The following is a 19,051-nucleotide window of genomic DNA, read 5'->3' on the forward strand; positions in this document are numbered from 1 at the left end:
TTATAGTGTGAAAAATACGGCATACTGTGTCTACATTTGAGACACCCAGAAACGCCCAATTATTATATCCCTACCTCCATTTTGTCACTGTCCAATGAAAAACCTGGACATCCAAAACAACGAGAGAGAAATTCTTAATAGAAATCAATAAAAAAAAAAAAGCATATTTCATAATTTTCTTTTTTATTTAATTTCTATTGGTCCATTCATCAGTAAATGTGAATCCAGTATAAGGTACAGTTTGTGTCTTCAAATTCTGTAATAAACCAAAAAAAAATCATAAAAATGGAGATGCTTGTTTTACATTGGAAAGCAATGATGTTTGGTTAAAAAACATTAGCACCCAACAAAAAAATCATTTTAAAAATCTGTAAAATTGAAAGTGCTGCCAAAAACCAGTCATGACAAAATAATAATAATTAACATTGAAAGTGCTTTTCCAAAATGGTAATGGATCCATGTCTCTGGTCTATCTTTCTTGCAGCATCTTCAAAATAGTGAATAGTGTACTGTAGCCGTGGCTTGTACCACACACACGCTTTTACACTACAGCCTGAGCACTGAAGCATTTCAGCAGGTCAAATCAATCATGGCCATTCTGCTCCAATTTAATCAACCTTTATCAAATCTCAGGCCAAGATCAATGGCTCATATCCTACTTCACCAGGGCAGCATGGAGGAGAAAGCAGCATGTGACAACACTTTGTAGAAATATCATGATATTACACTCGTCCCAGCTTTTTCTGGACCGAGAGTCAACAGTAACACTTGCTCCATTTTTTTAAGGTGACGTTGATGAATGGAATGGAGGATATGTTGCTTGAGGATAACACAGAGAGCTGTCCGTGGTGCTAGCATTAAATTAGGAATACGGTTGGTATCTGTTGGTGTATGATAAAAGCAGTATATTGTTATAAGTTAAAAGTTGAAAGAACCGGTAATGCTGGGTATGATCTAGAGGGGTATAAAGAAGCCAATCAGAGAGCTGTGGATCAGTGGAACTGTGCTTTCTGGAAAAATGATGATGCTCCATGAAGGTGAATATGAGTTGGGGTGGTGATCATCCTCCAAACACTCACTGAAGGCCAACAAATGCTTTAAATGCTTCAGCAATGTTTCAAAATCTCCAACCACTCTTTTTCTAATACCCTTGATTCCCAGTAATTTGGTTTGTTAAGTAGGCCTGCAACGATTAGTCGCTATAACCGACATTGTCGATTATTTAAATTTGTCGACTACAAATATCATTGTCAACTAATCGTTAATTTGTAGTCAGTTTGTGTTTGCCCAAACACAACAGATTACATATTTAATCACTAAATATCAGTACTTTCCATGTTTAAACAACATTCAGATATTTAAATGTCATTTAAATTTCATGTTCTGCTGTTTCTATCGTTTTTAGACATGGTAGAAATAATCACTGACTAATCTACTAATCGGAAAAATAATCGTCAGATTAGTCGACTACCAAAATAATCATTAGTTGCAGCCCTATTGTAAAGTGTATCTTGAAGCACATGAAGCACATGAAGCACAAATGAAGCACATTTTTAAAAAATAAAAGCACTAGAAATGGTTATTTGAGTGATGCCAAGGAATTACTAAGTGTGAATAACATTTTAAATCTTTTAAAGTGCTATAGAACCATTCCTTATTTGATGAAGGGTTTTTTTTTATCAATACAGAACTTTAGAAGAACCTTTACATTCGTAAATAAATAAAAAGTCAAGTAAAACAAGAGTTTAAAGAAGATAATCATTCTAAACACTGAATTATTATGAATTAGAGTAAACTAATTAGTGTAGGTGGGTGCCAAGTGGTTCAGTGTTCTAAAGCTTTGCCACTATAATCGGGAGATTGCTGGTTCGAATCCCGGTCATGCAGCTGCCGGAGCCCTGAGAGAGCACAATTGGCTTTGCTCTCTCTGGGTGGGTAGATGGCGCTTTTTCCCCTCATCACTCCAAAGGGTGATGTCGATCAGCATCGGGGGGTGTCTACAAATAGTGAATAGCGAATGTAGTCTTTGTGTAAGTAAGAAGAAGTGACTTTATTATTTGTAATTTAGCTGTGCAAGATGTGAGCACAGTGTGAACCCTCAGTAACAGAGCCTGTGTGGAAGTGCTGGCTAGTGTTCTGCAGGCTGTGCAGAGGAAGCAGCTGCAGCTGCTCTGACCTGTGGGATTCAGAGGACACCACCACCACACGAGCAGGAGCTGACCGCCGCAGCACATCCTGCAGCAGCTGCACCAGGTAGAAGTGGCCCAGGTGGCAGATCTGGAAGGTGGATTCCAGCCCGTCCTCAGTCAAACACCAGGGCTGTGTAGATACTGCCGCATTACACACCAGAATATGCAGAGGCCTGTAAAACACACACACACACACACACACAAAACACACAGAGCAGTCACACAAATGCACAGTATAAATATATATTTATTAAAGTCCTGTGCTGCATTGTGTGGTCGTTTTCAGCATTGTGAAAGAATAAACTGCACAGTGTGTAGCATTGCAATGCTGTAATGCTGTTCAAATTCTCAACAGTAAAGCATTTAGCTATATACATCACCAGTTGGTACCAGTGTAGACACACATTCTCATTCCGTGCTTTTCATTATTTCTTTATTCAATGTATTTCCTACAGTGTAGATTAAGATTAATGATATCAAGACGTCATTCCCAAGCCATCTTATAAGATATGACAAAAATCATATTTAACAATATGGAATTTTTCTATATCACGATAACTATATATATATCATGATATACCACATTTAAGTATGTTTTCAGTTATTCTTCGAAAATTTTACAAAATAATATCATTGCTTACTTTTTCCAACTTTATTTTAAAGTGACGTTAAACCCATCTTTCACAAATGAGAATTACCACCTTTTAGTGCAGCAATATATATGTATCAAATGAAAACAGATGAGGTAGATGCAGTAGCTCATTTTTTTAAAAGAACAATGCGTCTCCATTGTTCAGCCCTCATGAGTTTAATAAAGTAAAGCATGTCACAAACCGGCGTGTCCGCGCATGTCCGTCAAATAACGTAAAGCAGCATCACATTGCAAAACCACATTATGAAGCTTTTTTTGCGAAGATTACTTTATTATCACATAAATAAACCGAGTTTATGCAAAGTGACCACGCCAGTACGTTTCATCGTAGCCTACTTTATATATTTGCTTGAATAAAATGAAATTACTGTAGAAACGATAGGGACGACAGACGAGAGACACTTTTCTATCGTCCCCACGATATTTATCGTCATATCTCACAGCACTACTTCTGAGGTAAGACTTTTCCATGGTGCATGGGCTGGTTAATACACTGCCTGGCCAACAAAAAAAAAAAAAAACACTAATATTTTGTTGGACCACTTTTAGCTTTGATTGTGGCACACATTCGCTGTGGCATTGTTTCAATAAGCTTCTGCAACGTCACAAGATTTATTCCAATCCAGTGTTCAAGATCTTGCAGCATTGATGATGGTAGAGTCTGACCACTGCGCAAAGCCTTCTCCAGCACTCTGTGGTGAACAATCCATGTGTGAAAATAACGATGATCTCCAGCTCCCTGAATCACTCTTTCACTATTCCAGCCCGATGAATCCTGACATTGTTATCTTGGAATGTGGCCGTGTTATCAGGGAATAAAAAATCCATTGATGGAATAACCTGGTCTATATTCAGTATATTCAGGTAGTCAGCTGACCTCATTCTTTCAGTACATACTGTTGATGAACCTAGACCTGCTGACCAACTACAGCCTCAACCCCACATCATCTGCTTAGTTTAATCCAGATTGCGACGTTTTTTTTTTTTTTTTGGCCAGGCGGTGTATAATACTTTTGGTCTTTTGGTGCATTTCTATTTGTTCATGCAAGACACCATCCTTAAAGTTCAATAATTTAATTACATTTTACATATATAGTGCTTTTTACAATAAATGTTGTCACAAAGCCTCTCATGAGCAAACATCAAAGTGATGCCAACGGTGGCAAGGTTTTGGCGGCAACAGGGGCAAGGAAAAACTAAAACTCTCAACTAAAAGGAAGAAACCTTGGGAGGAACCAATCCTCCTCTGGTCAACGCAAACAGCACAAACACTAACAGATCAAAAACAACAGTACAAAAATATCATGTGGATCTACAGCTAATGCAGAAACAGGTTCTGAGTTATGAGTGTGAGTAGGTGATGGCACATTCTCAGTGTTACTGTTAAAGAGGTAATGTAAAGTACAGATCCAAACTCCAACAGATCCCCCAACAAGGTCATTCCACCCAGGTTCAAAAACAAGCCTCACTACTAAAAGAGCCTCCCGTAAAGCCCAAACCCCTGAAAGATTCTTGCCTTCGACAGAGTCGCTCCACTGATCTAGAACCCATGGTGGCGCCACAGAACAATCTGAATCCACCCCACCAATTTTTAATTTCTTCCATTAGAATTAATTATGAGGGCCACAGGCAATTTGTGTACTCTGTGTTTAAGACTGCCTGCACTATTAATTAAAAACTGGTTGCTGGAAAATTAACAGAGGAATTGTTATGCCCCTACTATAATGAGCCTTCCCTATGACATTAAAAAAGGAGTGCACGGCACGTTTCCCTCCAGGTTTGGGGAGGAAAAGCTGGCATCTGCGTCAGCGAGAAAGCAGGGGAGCGTACAGAGTGCGCGCACGTCTCGCTACGCCGAGCTAGGCCATGAAAACGCCCTGGCCACAGGTGACCTTCAAAGTCTGGTCTGAGGCGTGATCAAGTTTATTACCTCCCAACATCAGAGCTGTGCTTCCTACAACATGCACAGATCAGACACATCAATACAACTACACATCTTTTGTTGTGTAGGTCTACCTTGTGCTAACAGTCTAGGCAATGCATGGATCCCACAACATTGTTTAGCAGTTTAACAGTAGCTTTTCTGTGGGATCATCCCACAAGAACTGCGGTTTTAGAGATGCTCTGAACCAATTTTCTATCCATCACTATTTAGTCCTTGTCAAAGTCTCCCAAATCTTTACACTTTTACACATTTAACCCATTTAACACACCAGCTGACCCTTCACTTCCTACTTAATAAGCACTCCATGGATCCATTTCAAGTATGGACATATTTGGCCAACCAGTCAATTCCAGACTTCTTTTTTTTCTTCTTTTTCTTCTTTCTTGTTCAGTTTTGTTTAGTATTGTAATATTTATTAAGCGATTAACACTGGCCCTAAGTCTTGTCCTTAATAAACTGCCCAGGTACTACAGATGAAAATGAGCTAATTAAGTAACTCTGGCACATTTACATTGGTGTGCAAAGCAAAGGTGGATTAATGAGCTTTGTGCCTGCAAGCAAAGGAAGATTAAATAAACAATAATAATAATAAATAAATAAAATATGTCAGATAACAATTAACGCAAAGGTAAAGTCTTTGGTGTTGACCCTGTTTTCTGTCCAGGTCCAAAGAATAGGCAGGGGGAGGAGCCGGAAACAACTCCATGCAGCCGGCGGGAGCAAACTAAAAGTGGTGTGTAAAAAGGTGTGTTAGTGGAGGTACTATATAGACAGGTGGAAGCTGGTGATTGGTTGAGATTGCTGAAGCTTTTTTTTTCTCTACGTTTTAACAGTATTTCATGAATAAACAAAATGAACAAAACAATGTATTTACGTTAACCTGCACTAAATGTATTCTTCCATGTGTTCTGTGCAATTTTTTACATTCTTACCAAAGAGCTCTCTAAATCCCCACACTTACAGCTGACAGCAACAGAGTTGACAATTTCCACCATTTTGTGCCTTGAATCTATGTGCTATCCTTAAACTAGATTCCACATGGCATGTTCAAAAAAAGAGAAATTAGTGGATTTTTAATACAATATTATTCCTTAAAAAGTGACTGGAAAAGTCCCTCAATAGTACAATACAATTTCCAGCTATTTTGTTTTTTTTTTTACAGCATTTTTTTTTTTTTTACCATATTCTCCCCAATTGCCTCTAACACTAAGAGAGTGAAGACTAGCCCGACACTAGTCCATGCCTCCTCAGACACTCCTCCATGTCCTTTCTAGCTGCCACTGATGCAGCATTACTAGGAAACCAGGGCACTCTGAGGAAAGCACAGGGTCCCCAGCTCCGATAAAAAAGCCAACAGATGCTGTGCTGACCTACATCACCATGGGAATGAGAAAGGGAGCCATCTACCCACCCAGAGAGAGCATGGCCAATTGTGCTCGCTCTGACTCCGGCTGCTGATGGCCAGCAGAATGTTGCGGGATTCAAAACCGGTGATCCTTGGATCATAGTGGCTATGATCCTCAGTCTGCTGGACCACTCAGAGCCCGTTTTTCAGAAAAAAAAAAGAAGAAAAAAAAAGCTTTATGTGGGAAACACGACATGTACTCACAATTTTAGAATGACCCCATGTCCCAGCCCTGGGCAGGTGCAACTGAAACAATATGATCAATGTTATACACTTAATTTCTAATTTGGTTCTAATGTTATGGCTGATCAACAAACTTCAAAAAAAACAATGGACTTGACTGTTTTTGGTTGGAGAGAAGGAGAAATTAGTCAATTACACAATACTGCAGCTTTCTCTAGGTGGCCACACTGAAAAACAGATCCACCCTCAGTCTGTCTGACACACACACACACACACGGGTTCTCCATAGCACTTAATGAAGCGTGACAGCAGGAGGAGGGAGTGATTGTACCTGAGAGTGAATAGCATTAAACTTTATGACTTTCACGCTCCGGTCTGAAGACATGTAATGGAAGAGGAACATGTCTGCGATCATCAATGAACTGCAGAATACTGATCCCATGGGCGGCACACACAGGAGAATCCCACCATGACACACAAACACTCAGCCAAGCAGATACAACCAATTTTGCACCGGAGCTATGATACATGTTCTTTCACCGTTTCTGACACTGTAACAAGCTGTAGAAAAATGGACAGAAATAGCAGCCGTCCAGGAGAGTGAGATTCGTCCAACTTGAAGCTTAATTTTTCCTACAGATTTTCAGTGTTCAAAAGCAATTGTGAAGCTCTGCAACACTGCAGACATATCAGAGTTTTTTTCTTGGTTGCTTCTTAAAAGTCTCCTTCTGCTAAAATCCACTTTTTCTTGTTCTTTGTAAAATAACAATGTAAAATTAATATTCTCTCTGAGTTGTGTATGGATGCTGCACATGAAACTCTTCCTCAACCTCCATTGTCTGCAGTAGCTGGTAAAAGAAAATATTCAGAAAAACGAGTCAATCAGGAAAAGCATCGTGTCTACGTCAATCCGTGAATTAGTATTCATGGCCTCGCCCACCTTGGGTTGTGACCACCTACAGGCAGACCTGAAGCCGGGCAGCGACAACGTCTCATCAGATAGGAGCTAACAGCGTTAGGAACAGCATTGCAGTTCATTCCTGTGTTATTTGTGCAAATATCACATTAGTGTTATATGCTTTACCCAGTAATTCAGAGCTAAGGAACAAATGGTTAGAATTTGTCTATGGAACAGCAAAAAAAAAAAACTGAGAAAGACAGGAGTGTATGTTTAGAACAGTTCTGTTTACACTAGTTAAAATTCACCCCGGGGTGGATTTTTACTTTCTGGACCTGGGCTACCCACCTCTGTATGTAACTATAAGTTTACATAGGATCTCCGGTGGATTTTGTGTTTTACAGAGATTCTAAGACTAGATCAATAGCTGAAGTGCACTTAGCAGGGCATTACACATGTTGTAAAGTAACATATGACATTGCAAAGACTGTTATTAGTGTAAAACTGTCTTTATTTTAAAACAGTTCTAACTGTTGCCCGTCTTACTGCCTCACAGTGCTGTTAGCCAATTAGGGCATTTACTATTTTTTTTTTTATTTTTTTTTTTTTACCAAAAACAGCACACATGACATTCATGCTAGAGACCACAATTAGACATTTTAAAATGAATAAAAAAACAATAAAATTACACCTTTAAGTATATTTAAATTTTATTTAGGGGTTTTAAATTACAAGGGCCTATTTCTAATTGTACAGTCAGGATGTAGGTCCACATTTACTTTGATCAGCAATTTAAATGTGGACATACCTGAGTGTGAGGCAAGACAAGCAATGCAAGCTTAGCTAACCCTAGCAAACAATTTACATATATAAATACAAGTTCTTAAATGGGAGAGTATAATGTGAAGTAAATGGTCTTAGATGTGTTTTGTAACTGTTGGTACATCTTGCTGTCCGGTTCATCCAGGTTTCTTTGCTTTCCCTTTTATTCAATCTTAGCATGTTGCTAAACTCACAGCTATAGTGTTTTATTTTTAACAATCAGAGACAATCACAATGCCGCCAGCCTTTGTCTCTTTTAAATATGCATGAATTAAGTAGATTAGATAGGCACAGAACATACAGGAAATTTGACAAACATTTTTCCTCATTTGGAGGTAGTGTAGCATATGATGTTACTGTCAATAAAAATGCTTCCAAACTGACTTGAAAACAAAGTCTTTTTACATTGACTTTCCTTGAAAATTAAGGATGTTTTTTCATCCCATTATTAAGTTGCCATTTCAAAGATTTTGTGCTAGGGTTGAGCAGTATAACGGGTATATCATTCAGACTGTGGAAAATCTGTCCGGATTTGAGCTGACTGTCTGAACGGATCTCAAAATCTTCATTGTGGCTTGAGGCAATTGTGAACCGCGCTAATTAGTATATTTTAACCTCCATTACTTCATTACTACATTACCTTGTTAAATATTCATTTTCACAGGCTAATTTCTACAGACCAGGCCAGAGAACATCTGCCTCACAAGACTCACAAGAACAGGAAACCAGAAGACGTTGTGACAGTAATGTCGTAATCAGGGGGATCTTAAGTGGATGCAGAAAGCAGGTCAGAGGGAGTTTCAGAAGGCAGGTACGAGTTCCCTCTTGTCTCTCGTGGTCCGCACTCCTCCCACCCCCCCGGTTTCATATCTGACGTGTCTGATTGAATGGGCCTCGGTGGGAGAGAGAGGGCCGTGTATTGCTGTTTGCCCCATAAACTCAAGCTAATCCTCCCGGTGTGTGGCCTGTGATTTAACAACATGCCGTTACAGCAGCCTCACTCTCGTAATACAGCTCCCTGCCAGGCCTGTCCTCATAAGCAAAAAGCTAACAAATGGCTTTAATAGGCGAGCCCACATAATGTAAAAACTCCCTTTAAACTTATTAAAGCGATCGAGGGGGTCGACCGCAGATGCGCAATTTACATGTTGGGCTAGCGGGGGCGGTAACGGGCGAGCAGGGAGGAATAACGCTCCATATTTACTTTAAAAGAACCCGCAGGGCGCGACCTTTGGCCTGGGAATAATCTCCCCGCGTAAAAGAGTGATTACTTTTTCTCCCACCACTCCGGCCAGCCCGTCATTAAGGGGCTGTGTTTATGGGCTGCACAGAGAGCTGGTGTAACAGAACACAGCTTTAAACCACATAGACACACACACACACACACACTCACACGTACACGTACACACAGACACTCACACACCATTTTACAAAATGGGCTAAATTAGAATGCACCCCTGACTTGGCAGTTGATATCCAAAGCCCATCAACGTAATAATGTTCCTACAGAGGGGCTTCTAATGCACACGTGGCGAGCGAGACGGGGCGGAGTTTGCGGCCACTAACAGAGAGAATAAAACATTGCATGCAATTAGCTTTACGAGCACAGCATTGACACTACGCTTAAGTTAATTACACACAACTTTACCCATAGAGAACAAAGGGATATGCTCAGAGAGGTGCGTGTCCATTATGTAGGTTACATGATATAAGAAGAACAAAGAGAATAAGAGAGTGAAAGAGAGAGAAAGAAAGCACAAAAATGGGAGAAAAAGCACTGATTACATTATGTTTCCCATGGCACCGACTCTGGACTGTGCACGTGTGTGTGTGTGCGTGTCTATATGTGTATGTGTGTAAATGCTGGAAGCAGAAACGGGGGACGTGACGCACCTTCACCAGCTGCCTGCTGCCATTCACACCTCAGCAGCTCTCTATTCTGATGCGAATTAATCTACTCCTCCTCCTCTGGGACAAACACACACACTCACACTCACACACACACACACACACACACACACGTATACACACACACTCTCACTCTGGGAATAACTAATGAAGAACTACAACCTTGGCAGGGGAGAAAGGGGTTGCTACCTTTCTCCGTACCTGGGAAGGGAACACGCTCAGGGGTTCATGCGCAGGGGGCATGGGGGTGTGTGAGTATAGATGTGGGTGTGTGTTGCAGGAACGGCTGGAGAGATATATATATGAAGCAGCTACAGTACAGGGGAATATGAAATTAGATATCTCATAGTAGTTCGAAAGAAAAAAGAAAGAAAAAAGAGCAAATGTTTTACTAAATAATATTATAATAAAAATACACTGAAAAAGAAAGTTGAAACCTGAAATCACATCAGTCATGTTTGAATTAACTCAATTTAGTTTTGTTCTTTTAACTCATATTGTTGATTGGACTCATCTCAATATTTATTGTTCACCAAACTGAGATGCAGAACTAAACATTAGTAGAACTTTTGATTAAACTAAAATGCTACAAACTAAATCAGCTGCATTTTAGTACTAGTCTTGTTGCAATAGTACATAAGCTTTGTTTTTACAACTCAATATTGAATTACCTCAAAAACGCTCTGAAATTTAGTTTAAGTGGCATATTATTCTAAAATAAAGCACTTACAACCTATTCTGCATACATGTACACCTGATCCATCACAAAAGTGGCATTGTATGACCTGGAAAAGCTAAATGTTTGGCTTGTTTTTACAGTTAGATATTGAGTAAACTCAAAATCAGTAAAACTGTAATCAGTTTTATTTGCATACTATTCTAAAATGAAGCGGTCACAACCTATTCTACATGCACTTATAACTTTTTCATTACAAAAGTGGCATTGTGTGACCTGGAAAGCAAAATGTTTAAAATGTCTATGTGTGGTTTCTAGTATGAATAAATGCCATGTGAGCCGTTTCTTTGTGAAAAAAAGTGTTGCGGTGTTTCTATATAGCCCTGCTTTATTTCACTGAAATAATGGTCTCTGAAGAAAGACAGGATTTTGGCTCTTGCTCATGAATATTCATACATGCAAATATATCGCCTCTGATTGGCTAACAGCACTGCAGCGGAAAATGCCATCTGACTTTGCCTCTATAATTTAAAGGACAAAATGTTTTCAGAGATACAGCCTTAGTATTAAAGATATAGCACTGAGATATAGCACTTAAACCTCACTGAACATCAGACGCTCAGCGTTGTTTGGCCAAGAAAGGGGGTGGTTGGGGGGGTTTGGGGGGTTAGTTAGCAAAGAGACCTATAGTGTTTCACAAAGAACAAGAAAAAGTGGATTTTAGGGGGATTTTTAAGGAGACCTTTAAACATTGCAGCTACTAATGGTGATGCATGAATTAATGAATTATTTGTTACTCATAGCTTATTGACACAGGCATTGAATTTCTGTCTGCAGTGAGGATTTCAAACTGTCCATCAACCAGAACGTACACAACAGACTGAATGATCAGTAATCTGAAAATACATAATGCAGCTTTTCTGCAGTTTTACAGTTCAGCCAGCCGAGCAGCAGTTCAGCAGTAAAGAGAGGGGGTTAGAGGGCAGGTCAGACCCAAACAGAAGACCCCTGGCACAGGGCAGCCAGTCGGACCCATAAGGCCACATTTGAACCCCATCTCCACATTCACTGTGGGTCACTGGGCCAAATAAATGATTTGGGTCCCAAATGGCCTCAGGCTAATGGGTTAATCTTTCTCTCTTATTAAATGCTATCAGCTTCCATTAGAAGCAGCGCGAGTCTGATGTGAACGGAAGGTTGAGGCAGAGAGAGGAGAGGGAGATTTGCACGTGGCTGGCCTGTCGCGTCGCTCGCTCGCCCATGACAGAGGAGAAGAGTGGAGAACGAGCAGAGTGCTACAGTGATACAGCAGAGCACAGCTTAGACCTGCAGCTGGAGAACACTCAGAATGTTCAGGCTGTGATTTCAGAGTCTTCACATCCAAACTCTTCCCAATTTTACACCTTTTATTTCACAGATTGGAGAACTTTTTCATATCTTTGCTTCTGACTGACTCCGCCTCTTTAAAATGCTCTTTTTACACCTAGGCATGTGAGTTAGTTGCAAATTGCTCCTATTGGAGCTGTTTTTTTTTTCATTAATACCACTTATATTTCTAGTGCTTTACTGCCCGTGTCTCAGCTTTTATAAGCAGTGCTGCTGACATCAAATTCTAAATGAGTTAATGAGGTAATGAGTTTTCACAAAATTATAAAAATGTGGCACTTTCAACATCTGATGTGTGTTCTATGTTCTATTGTGATCACAAATAAGGGTTTGTGAGATATGCAAATTTATTGCATTCTGAGGGTGAGCGGTATGGTCCTAAAATAATATCATAATATTTTATATTTTTACGCGATAACGATACTCTTGGCAATATGACAAAACACTGAATTTAAATGAAAATTACATTTTATTATTGCATATGATATAAACTGAGATACTGAAAAAACAGGATTTTTGTCATATTTGTAAAATAAGTCAATGATCCACAATGTCATGATACCAATAAAGCACTCCAAATATCTCCATATATCCAGGATTAAAGTAAAATGAATGATACTGGACAGATATAATCTCTAGTCTCTAGATACAGATTTGAAAAAAAAATAAGCAACCACTTTAAAATTAAGAGTTTTTTTTTATTTTACCAAATTGAAAACCTCTGGAATAAAATCAAGAGGAAGATGGATGATCACAAACCATCAAATCAAGCTGAACTGCTTGAATTTTTAAAAAGTTTTTTTTTTTTTTTTTTAAGTTATCCAAAAGCAGTGTGTAAGACTGGTGGAGGAGAACATGCCAAGATGCATGAAAACTTTGATTAAAAACCAGAGTTATTCCACCAAATATTGATTTCTGAACTCTTAAAACTTTACGAATATGAACTTGTTTTTATTTTTTTGCATTTTTTGAGGTCTGACAGCTCAGTGTCTTTTTTTTTGTTGTTTCAGCCATTTCTTGTTTTCTGAAAATACATGCTCAAAATGACAATATTTTTTTTTCATTTGGAATTTGGGAGAAATGTTGTCTGTAGTTTATGGAATAAAACAACAATGTTCATTTTAATCAAACATTTACCTATAAATAGCAAAATCAGAGAAACTGATTCAGAAACTGAAAGTTTTTGTTGCCAAAAACAGCAAAAAAGTAGTACTCTGATGTGATAATTAGGCGTGGGTGATATGGTACAATATTTCAGGGTAAAATATTGTTCACGATATTCAGAAATGTTGCCGATATTACTGTGTATGATAAAATATGGCACACCCCTATTGCATTTAGTTTTAATTTACATTTATTAAGATATTACACAGCATCCCAATAATAATAAACAGCCAAGTAGTTCCATTTCTAATCCACAAAAAAAGGATAGAGATAAAGTCACAAGTGCAGTAAAGCTAAATGCTGTGTGTTATTACACACTATTCTCTCAAACTTCTGCTCTCCAAATCTCCTCCACTACCTTTTCTCCATCTCTCTCTCTATCTCTCTTTCGATCTATCTCTCTATCTCTGGGTCACTTTCCACATCTGCTTTCTGAGAGGGTGTTAAGTAGGTGAGCTGACCAACAAGGCCTCATTAGGGTCTGTGCAGCAGCAGCCCAGCCCAGCGAGGGGTGTGTTTCAGTACTAGAGAGGGGTAGAGGTGGAGTGGCTGGGGGAGAGGGTGGCGGTCACCTCTAGGGTTTTGGCTGCTGACCAAGCTGCCGCTGCAGGCTGCAGTGTCCTGCCTGAGGGTCCGCCCGCAGCCAGATGAGCCCTGGAGCCCCCTGAGAGTCCAGAGAGAAACCACCACCACCAAAAGCTGCAGCAGCAACAACAACAGCAGCAGCAGCAGATGCCCAGCACCCTCCACCCAGTCACCTCTACCACAGAACCTCTACTCAGCCTCCGCCGGCCTCAGGGAGAACAGCAACACAAACACAGAAAACCCGAGCAGCGCAGAGACAGCTAATGCCCACGAGCTGCTAAGAAAACACAGAGAGGCAGAGAGATCTCTCAGCCAGGAAGAGGCTCCTGCAGGAGAAGAGTGGACCAGCCTGTCACAGAAATCTTCAGCCACAGTTAAAAACACCATGATCCAAAATACCACAGACTGGACTTCTGCACTGAGCTCCTGTGTGCTGCTGTAAGGCATTCTGTACTGTTACACTGTTTAAATTGAAAACTGGACAACCAATTAGACTTAGATTTTAATGAAAAATCTTCTTTAAAAGTACAGGTATACAAGATTTTAATAAAAAAAAATCTTCAGAAGTAAAGGTGTATGAGATTTTAATTTAAAATCTTCCTAAAAAGTACGAGTGTACGAGATTTTAATAAAAATTAAAACGTACAGATGCATAAGATTTTAATTTAAAATCTAAAATTTAAAGGTAAAGGTGTAAGAATTTTTTATTTAACTCATATTATGTCAAGAACTACTCAACTAAGTAAAGATAAAATTACTTTAAGGTCAGTTAATATGAAACATTTAAAAGTATCCCCAGGTTCAGAGACAAACACCGTGGTATGATGAAACTGGCTCTCATCAGGACCTCCCCAGGAAAGGAAGATGAAGATTGAACATTTGTTGAACAGGATCATTTTACCAGCGTGAGTTACCAGCCTCAGAAACCACAAGTAAACAGCACCAAAAATAAGAGTCACCTAAATGCTTCACAAAATATATATATATATATATATATATATATATATATATAAAATATTGAACTGAATTGATACTAGATTCTATCCTATGCCTTGTTGTTGTTGGTGTATCAGGAACAAATTCAGTTTTACTACAGTCAGCTCACACACTAAGTGAACAACACACAGGAAACACTTCATCTGGAGAACATGAAATGACAAGTGCTCCTCAAACTGAAACAATGGAGCATCTGACACACTGGGGAATGATGACAATTAAATCATAATTACACCTCATCAGGCTAATTACTGAACACTATAGGCTGCCATCATGCAACTAATGACTAGTTATATCCAGAAACATGCCACTGCTTTAGTGTTTATACACGGCAGATAAAAGCTGTTATGTTAAGCTGTGTGCTGGTTGACTTTTCTCTCACTTTTAGCTGATAGGAGAGAGTATACAGTAAGCATCGCAGGCGTAGTGTGTGTTTTTTTGAGTGTGTGTGTGTGTGTGTGTTTTTTTCTTATTCTTTACACAGCCTGCCTTTGAGAGCCAATGTCACTGTTCCTTCGCCTTCCGCCACATAATGTAACTTCATGAAAGCTCTGCCAGTAATTGATTTAACTGGGAGACTGTGAAGGACTTCAAAGTCTGTGGAGATGAGATTGATGGAATTATGTAGTAAGGTTGAGATACTTATTTATTGACCAGGGAGAGGGGAGGGGAGGCTTATGATGAGAGAGGCTGGACCTTTTGGCCCCGTGCTGATTTGATAGTTCGGTAATGGAGTGGGGGAAGGGGAGGGATGGGGTTCGGCAGGGTCAGACCAGAGCCCTGGACTCAGACCACTGCTCAAATGGAGCTAATGGCTCACCAGGAAGGTCTGGCCGGGCTTCCTCAGACTGTTCTCTGTTTCAGAATGTAAAGCTTGTTTTGGGGAGGGAGGGAGGGAGGGAGGGAGGGTGGAGAGCACTAATGCTTTTAATTTGAAAATTGGCAGGAGACGATGGCCTGCAGATGACAGAAAGGGATGAAAGAGGGCTTTAAAACAGCACACAATTCATGAATGATGTTAAAGCTGATGGACCCAGTCAGGAAATTTGTCAGTAAGACTACATGAAAATGAATGCATGTTTATGACACGGGTTCGAAAAGTTGCTTGCTGTTTGGCTCTTGAGTTAGACTCTCAACCCAGTGATAGCTGCCCACCGCTCTTAACACTTGTGCTCACTCTATGGCATTGTGTGTACGTGTGTACTTTCTAGTGTGTAAGTGTGAGTTTACTGAATAGATGGGTTAAAGGTAAGCCCAATCTGGATGGGATTAGTTTTTTAGGGGTCCTGGGGGTAATTTTCTCTTTTACGGGGGGTTTTATTCCTGTCCAAAACAACCATGCATGTGTTTTTCTCAGACGTCCTCTGAGAAAATTACAGGCTGAATTATCTCCTGTTTTTTGCTGAACTCTCCGGTCCTCCAGTAATTTTAGCCCCATCCAGAGTCAAATCTCTACGTTTTGTCACCTTGCGCTTAATAAAATAGCTATTTGTCCACTGCCGCGCACTGTAATTACACTTTGATCGCAGTTTCCAAAAAAACAGCAAGTAAAAAATGGGAGGGGCTACTGAATGTGATGTCATGTGACCGAAAAAGCCAAAAAACTGTTTTTCAATGAGTAGCAGTGTGAAATATTTTTCACTTACGTCTCCCTGAGAAACTAATCCTGTCTGGATAGCGCTATAGAGGCCATATCCTATCAGGGTGTTCAACACAAGATGGTAAATATATGCTTGGTTGAATCAATTAACTAGTTTGTAAAGTTGTTGTAAAGTGTTTCCTTGGTTTGGTTTGTTTATGTGCTAGGAAAAATCCTGTGTAGAACGATCTCTCTGCAGATTGGTCAGACATGTGTGAGGCAAACAAAAAAAGTAGATCAAGGGTGCATTTGTACATTTTCACTGCAAATGTACCAGTTTAGATGTTTGGAACAAGGCCCAAAAAACTCTTCCATGGATCTGTGTGGTTATCCAGTTATGGTGTGACTAAAATTGTATGAAAAAAAAAACATCGTTAATTATGAAATTGAGAAGATTTACTCACAGTTTCTGTGCTTTAAAGGCCTCTGCAAACTCTTGAACACTTCTCAACGAGGCCAGGTCCAGTGTCATGGCCTCAACGCAAGCTTTGTGCTAAACAAGAAAGGGTAGAAAGAGAGAGAGAGAGAGAGAGAGAGAACAAACAAGAGCACATTTTAAAACACACAGTATCCCAATCATCCATCACTATTAACCAGATATCCACACAGCAGTGGACTACCACCCACTGTTCTCCAGCCACTCTCCTCACCTGTGCATTACTCTAGGTGCTATATGGCCCTGGGGCTTTAGCCACTGATATACGGACACGGCCGCATTTAAATCAACTCTCTATCCCCGACAATAAATCAGAGGTGCATTTCCTCCAGGAAGAGTTGGACAGTCTGAGGCCGGATAGCATCTCCATATGCTTTTTATGGCACTTTTATGATTCCCCACACTCACCGTATTGAATCCATTCAGTATTTACACTAAGTGTGCTGCGAGGACTCTAGAAGCCTGTGCTCTTATGAAGTCCATAATGGCATATAGAATAGGCTTGAGGGATAAATAATGGATGAAAAAAGCCAAATCTGCCATTACGGTGCCGCCCCAGCGCTGGCTTTTAAGTTTACCTTTGATCGCTCTGTAACGTGATCAATAAGAAGAAAGGTGTATAAATCACTACAAAAGATATAATCATAGATTCACTGGTCACAGGTCAATCACAGGTCTCCTGAAGAAAGAGATGCAGCCATGGAGAAAGCCTGCTCACCAACATCAACAATGAAACAACAGCCTCCACCAAAGCTATTCTACTGTATTCACTTTTACAAATAATGGTACTTCAAAATGAGTTAATGCAATGATATTAAAGAATGCAAAGTCCAAAGAACCATTTTTGTAACAGAGATCCTTTAGAATTAAAAAGGCCCCCGAACACTAGCAAACTACCTCATCCTCTACATATGAAGTCAGCCACCAACTCTTTACCAACGGCATCATTTTAATATAGTATTACTGGGTGCACTCAAGAAGAAAAGGATCAACATCACATTAGGAGTGGTCAGGGGGGAGAGCGTCTTATCTACCCACCCCTGAGAAAGAATTTGGCCAATTGTGTGTCTATGGCTGCTGATGGTAAGCAGCATAACCTGGAATTCACAGTAGAAATTCCAGGATCATAATGACAGCGCCATAATGTGCTAAACTACTGCATCTCTTTCTTCTATGAAAAGTCAATTTTTCATATAAACTTCAGAAATTAAGTCCAGACATGTATTTAGAACTCTCAGATGAGTTCTAACTACATCAAATATTCCCATCTGGTCTAGACAAAGGGTGTTCCCTGGTTGTGCACGCAGGTAAATCGCCTGCTCTAATCACACAGCTCACTCTCAAACTACCCAGACTTTGGGTGTAATATATGACAAAAATGCTCTGTGCAATACTGCTTTTAGATATTCTGGTATTGATTTGAAACATGATAAATAAAAAAATAACCCCTTGAGACATTCCATTTCTGCATTTTAGCACCATGATACTCATTTTTTTCTTAAACATTGATCCTTTGGTCTCATTTGAAGACACTACCCATACCATCTAGTGGTAACATGACAAAATTACACAAAAATTATTGAGACTTATTGCAGCAGATTGTGCTCATGTAATACGGCTGTCGATAAAGTGAGGTAGAGGTCCACAGTGGACACGCAATTCGAATAACTCCGAGTGTAGACAAGCGGGAAATGGCGGGAATTCCAGTCAAAGGTTTCTACAGCCAGTCCAGAGAGATACATGGGCCAGGTAAAAATTGAATTTTAAGTTTGATGCTAGTTCATTTACTTACTGTAGAGTACAAAAAATAGTTTTTGATCTATTGCGTTCTTCTGAACCCAAATGGCAAGGATAATATTTTAAATGTCCATAAGAAGACAACAAACAAAAGTTCACATCTCAGAAAGTTTAGAATAAGCTCCTGAATGTAATTCGGATTGCGTGTTCACTGTGGACCTCTACCTCACTCTATCGACAGCCGTATTACATCACGTGAGCACAATCTGCTGCAATAAGTCTGCTCTTCAAAAGTTTTTTTATAGTGAAAACTCATGACTGTCACACTAAACTACATAAACACACAGACAGTTTCTCTGGCTAATGCCTTGAAATGTTCTGGGTCACTGTGCTTATGTGAACAGGGTTCAACAAACCCAAAGAAAATGTT

General features: G+C 39.7%; 1 protein-coding gene across 1 annotated transcript in view; it reads right to left on the reverse strand.

Moving 5' to 3' along the window:
* Positions 1–19,051, reverse strand: part of wwox (WW domain containing oxidoreductase) — a 322,237-nt gene that overhangs the window by 216,906 nt on the left and 86,280 nt on the right. The window contains exons 6-7 of the mRNA XM_007244266.4: positions 16,853–16,941; positions 2,177–2,362 (exon numbers count right to left, since the gene is read on the reverse strand). Coding sequence (XP_007244328.2) covers positions 2,177–2,362; positions 16,853–16,941 — 275 coding nt within the window. The remainder of the gene's footprint in view (positions 1–2,176; positions 2,363–16,852; positions 16,942–19,051) is intronic.

This window comes from Astyanax mexicanus, chromosome 2 (assembly GCF_023375975.1).
Source record: "Astyanax mexicanus isolate ESR-SI-001 chromosome 2, AstMex3_surface, whole genome shotgun sequence".
NCBI lineage: Eukaryota > Metazoa > Chordata > Actinopteri > Characiformes > Acestrorhamphidae > Astyanax > Astyanax mexicanus.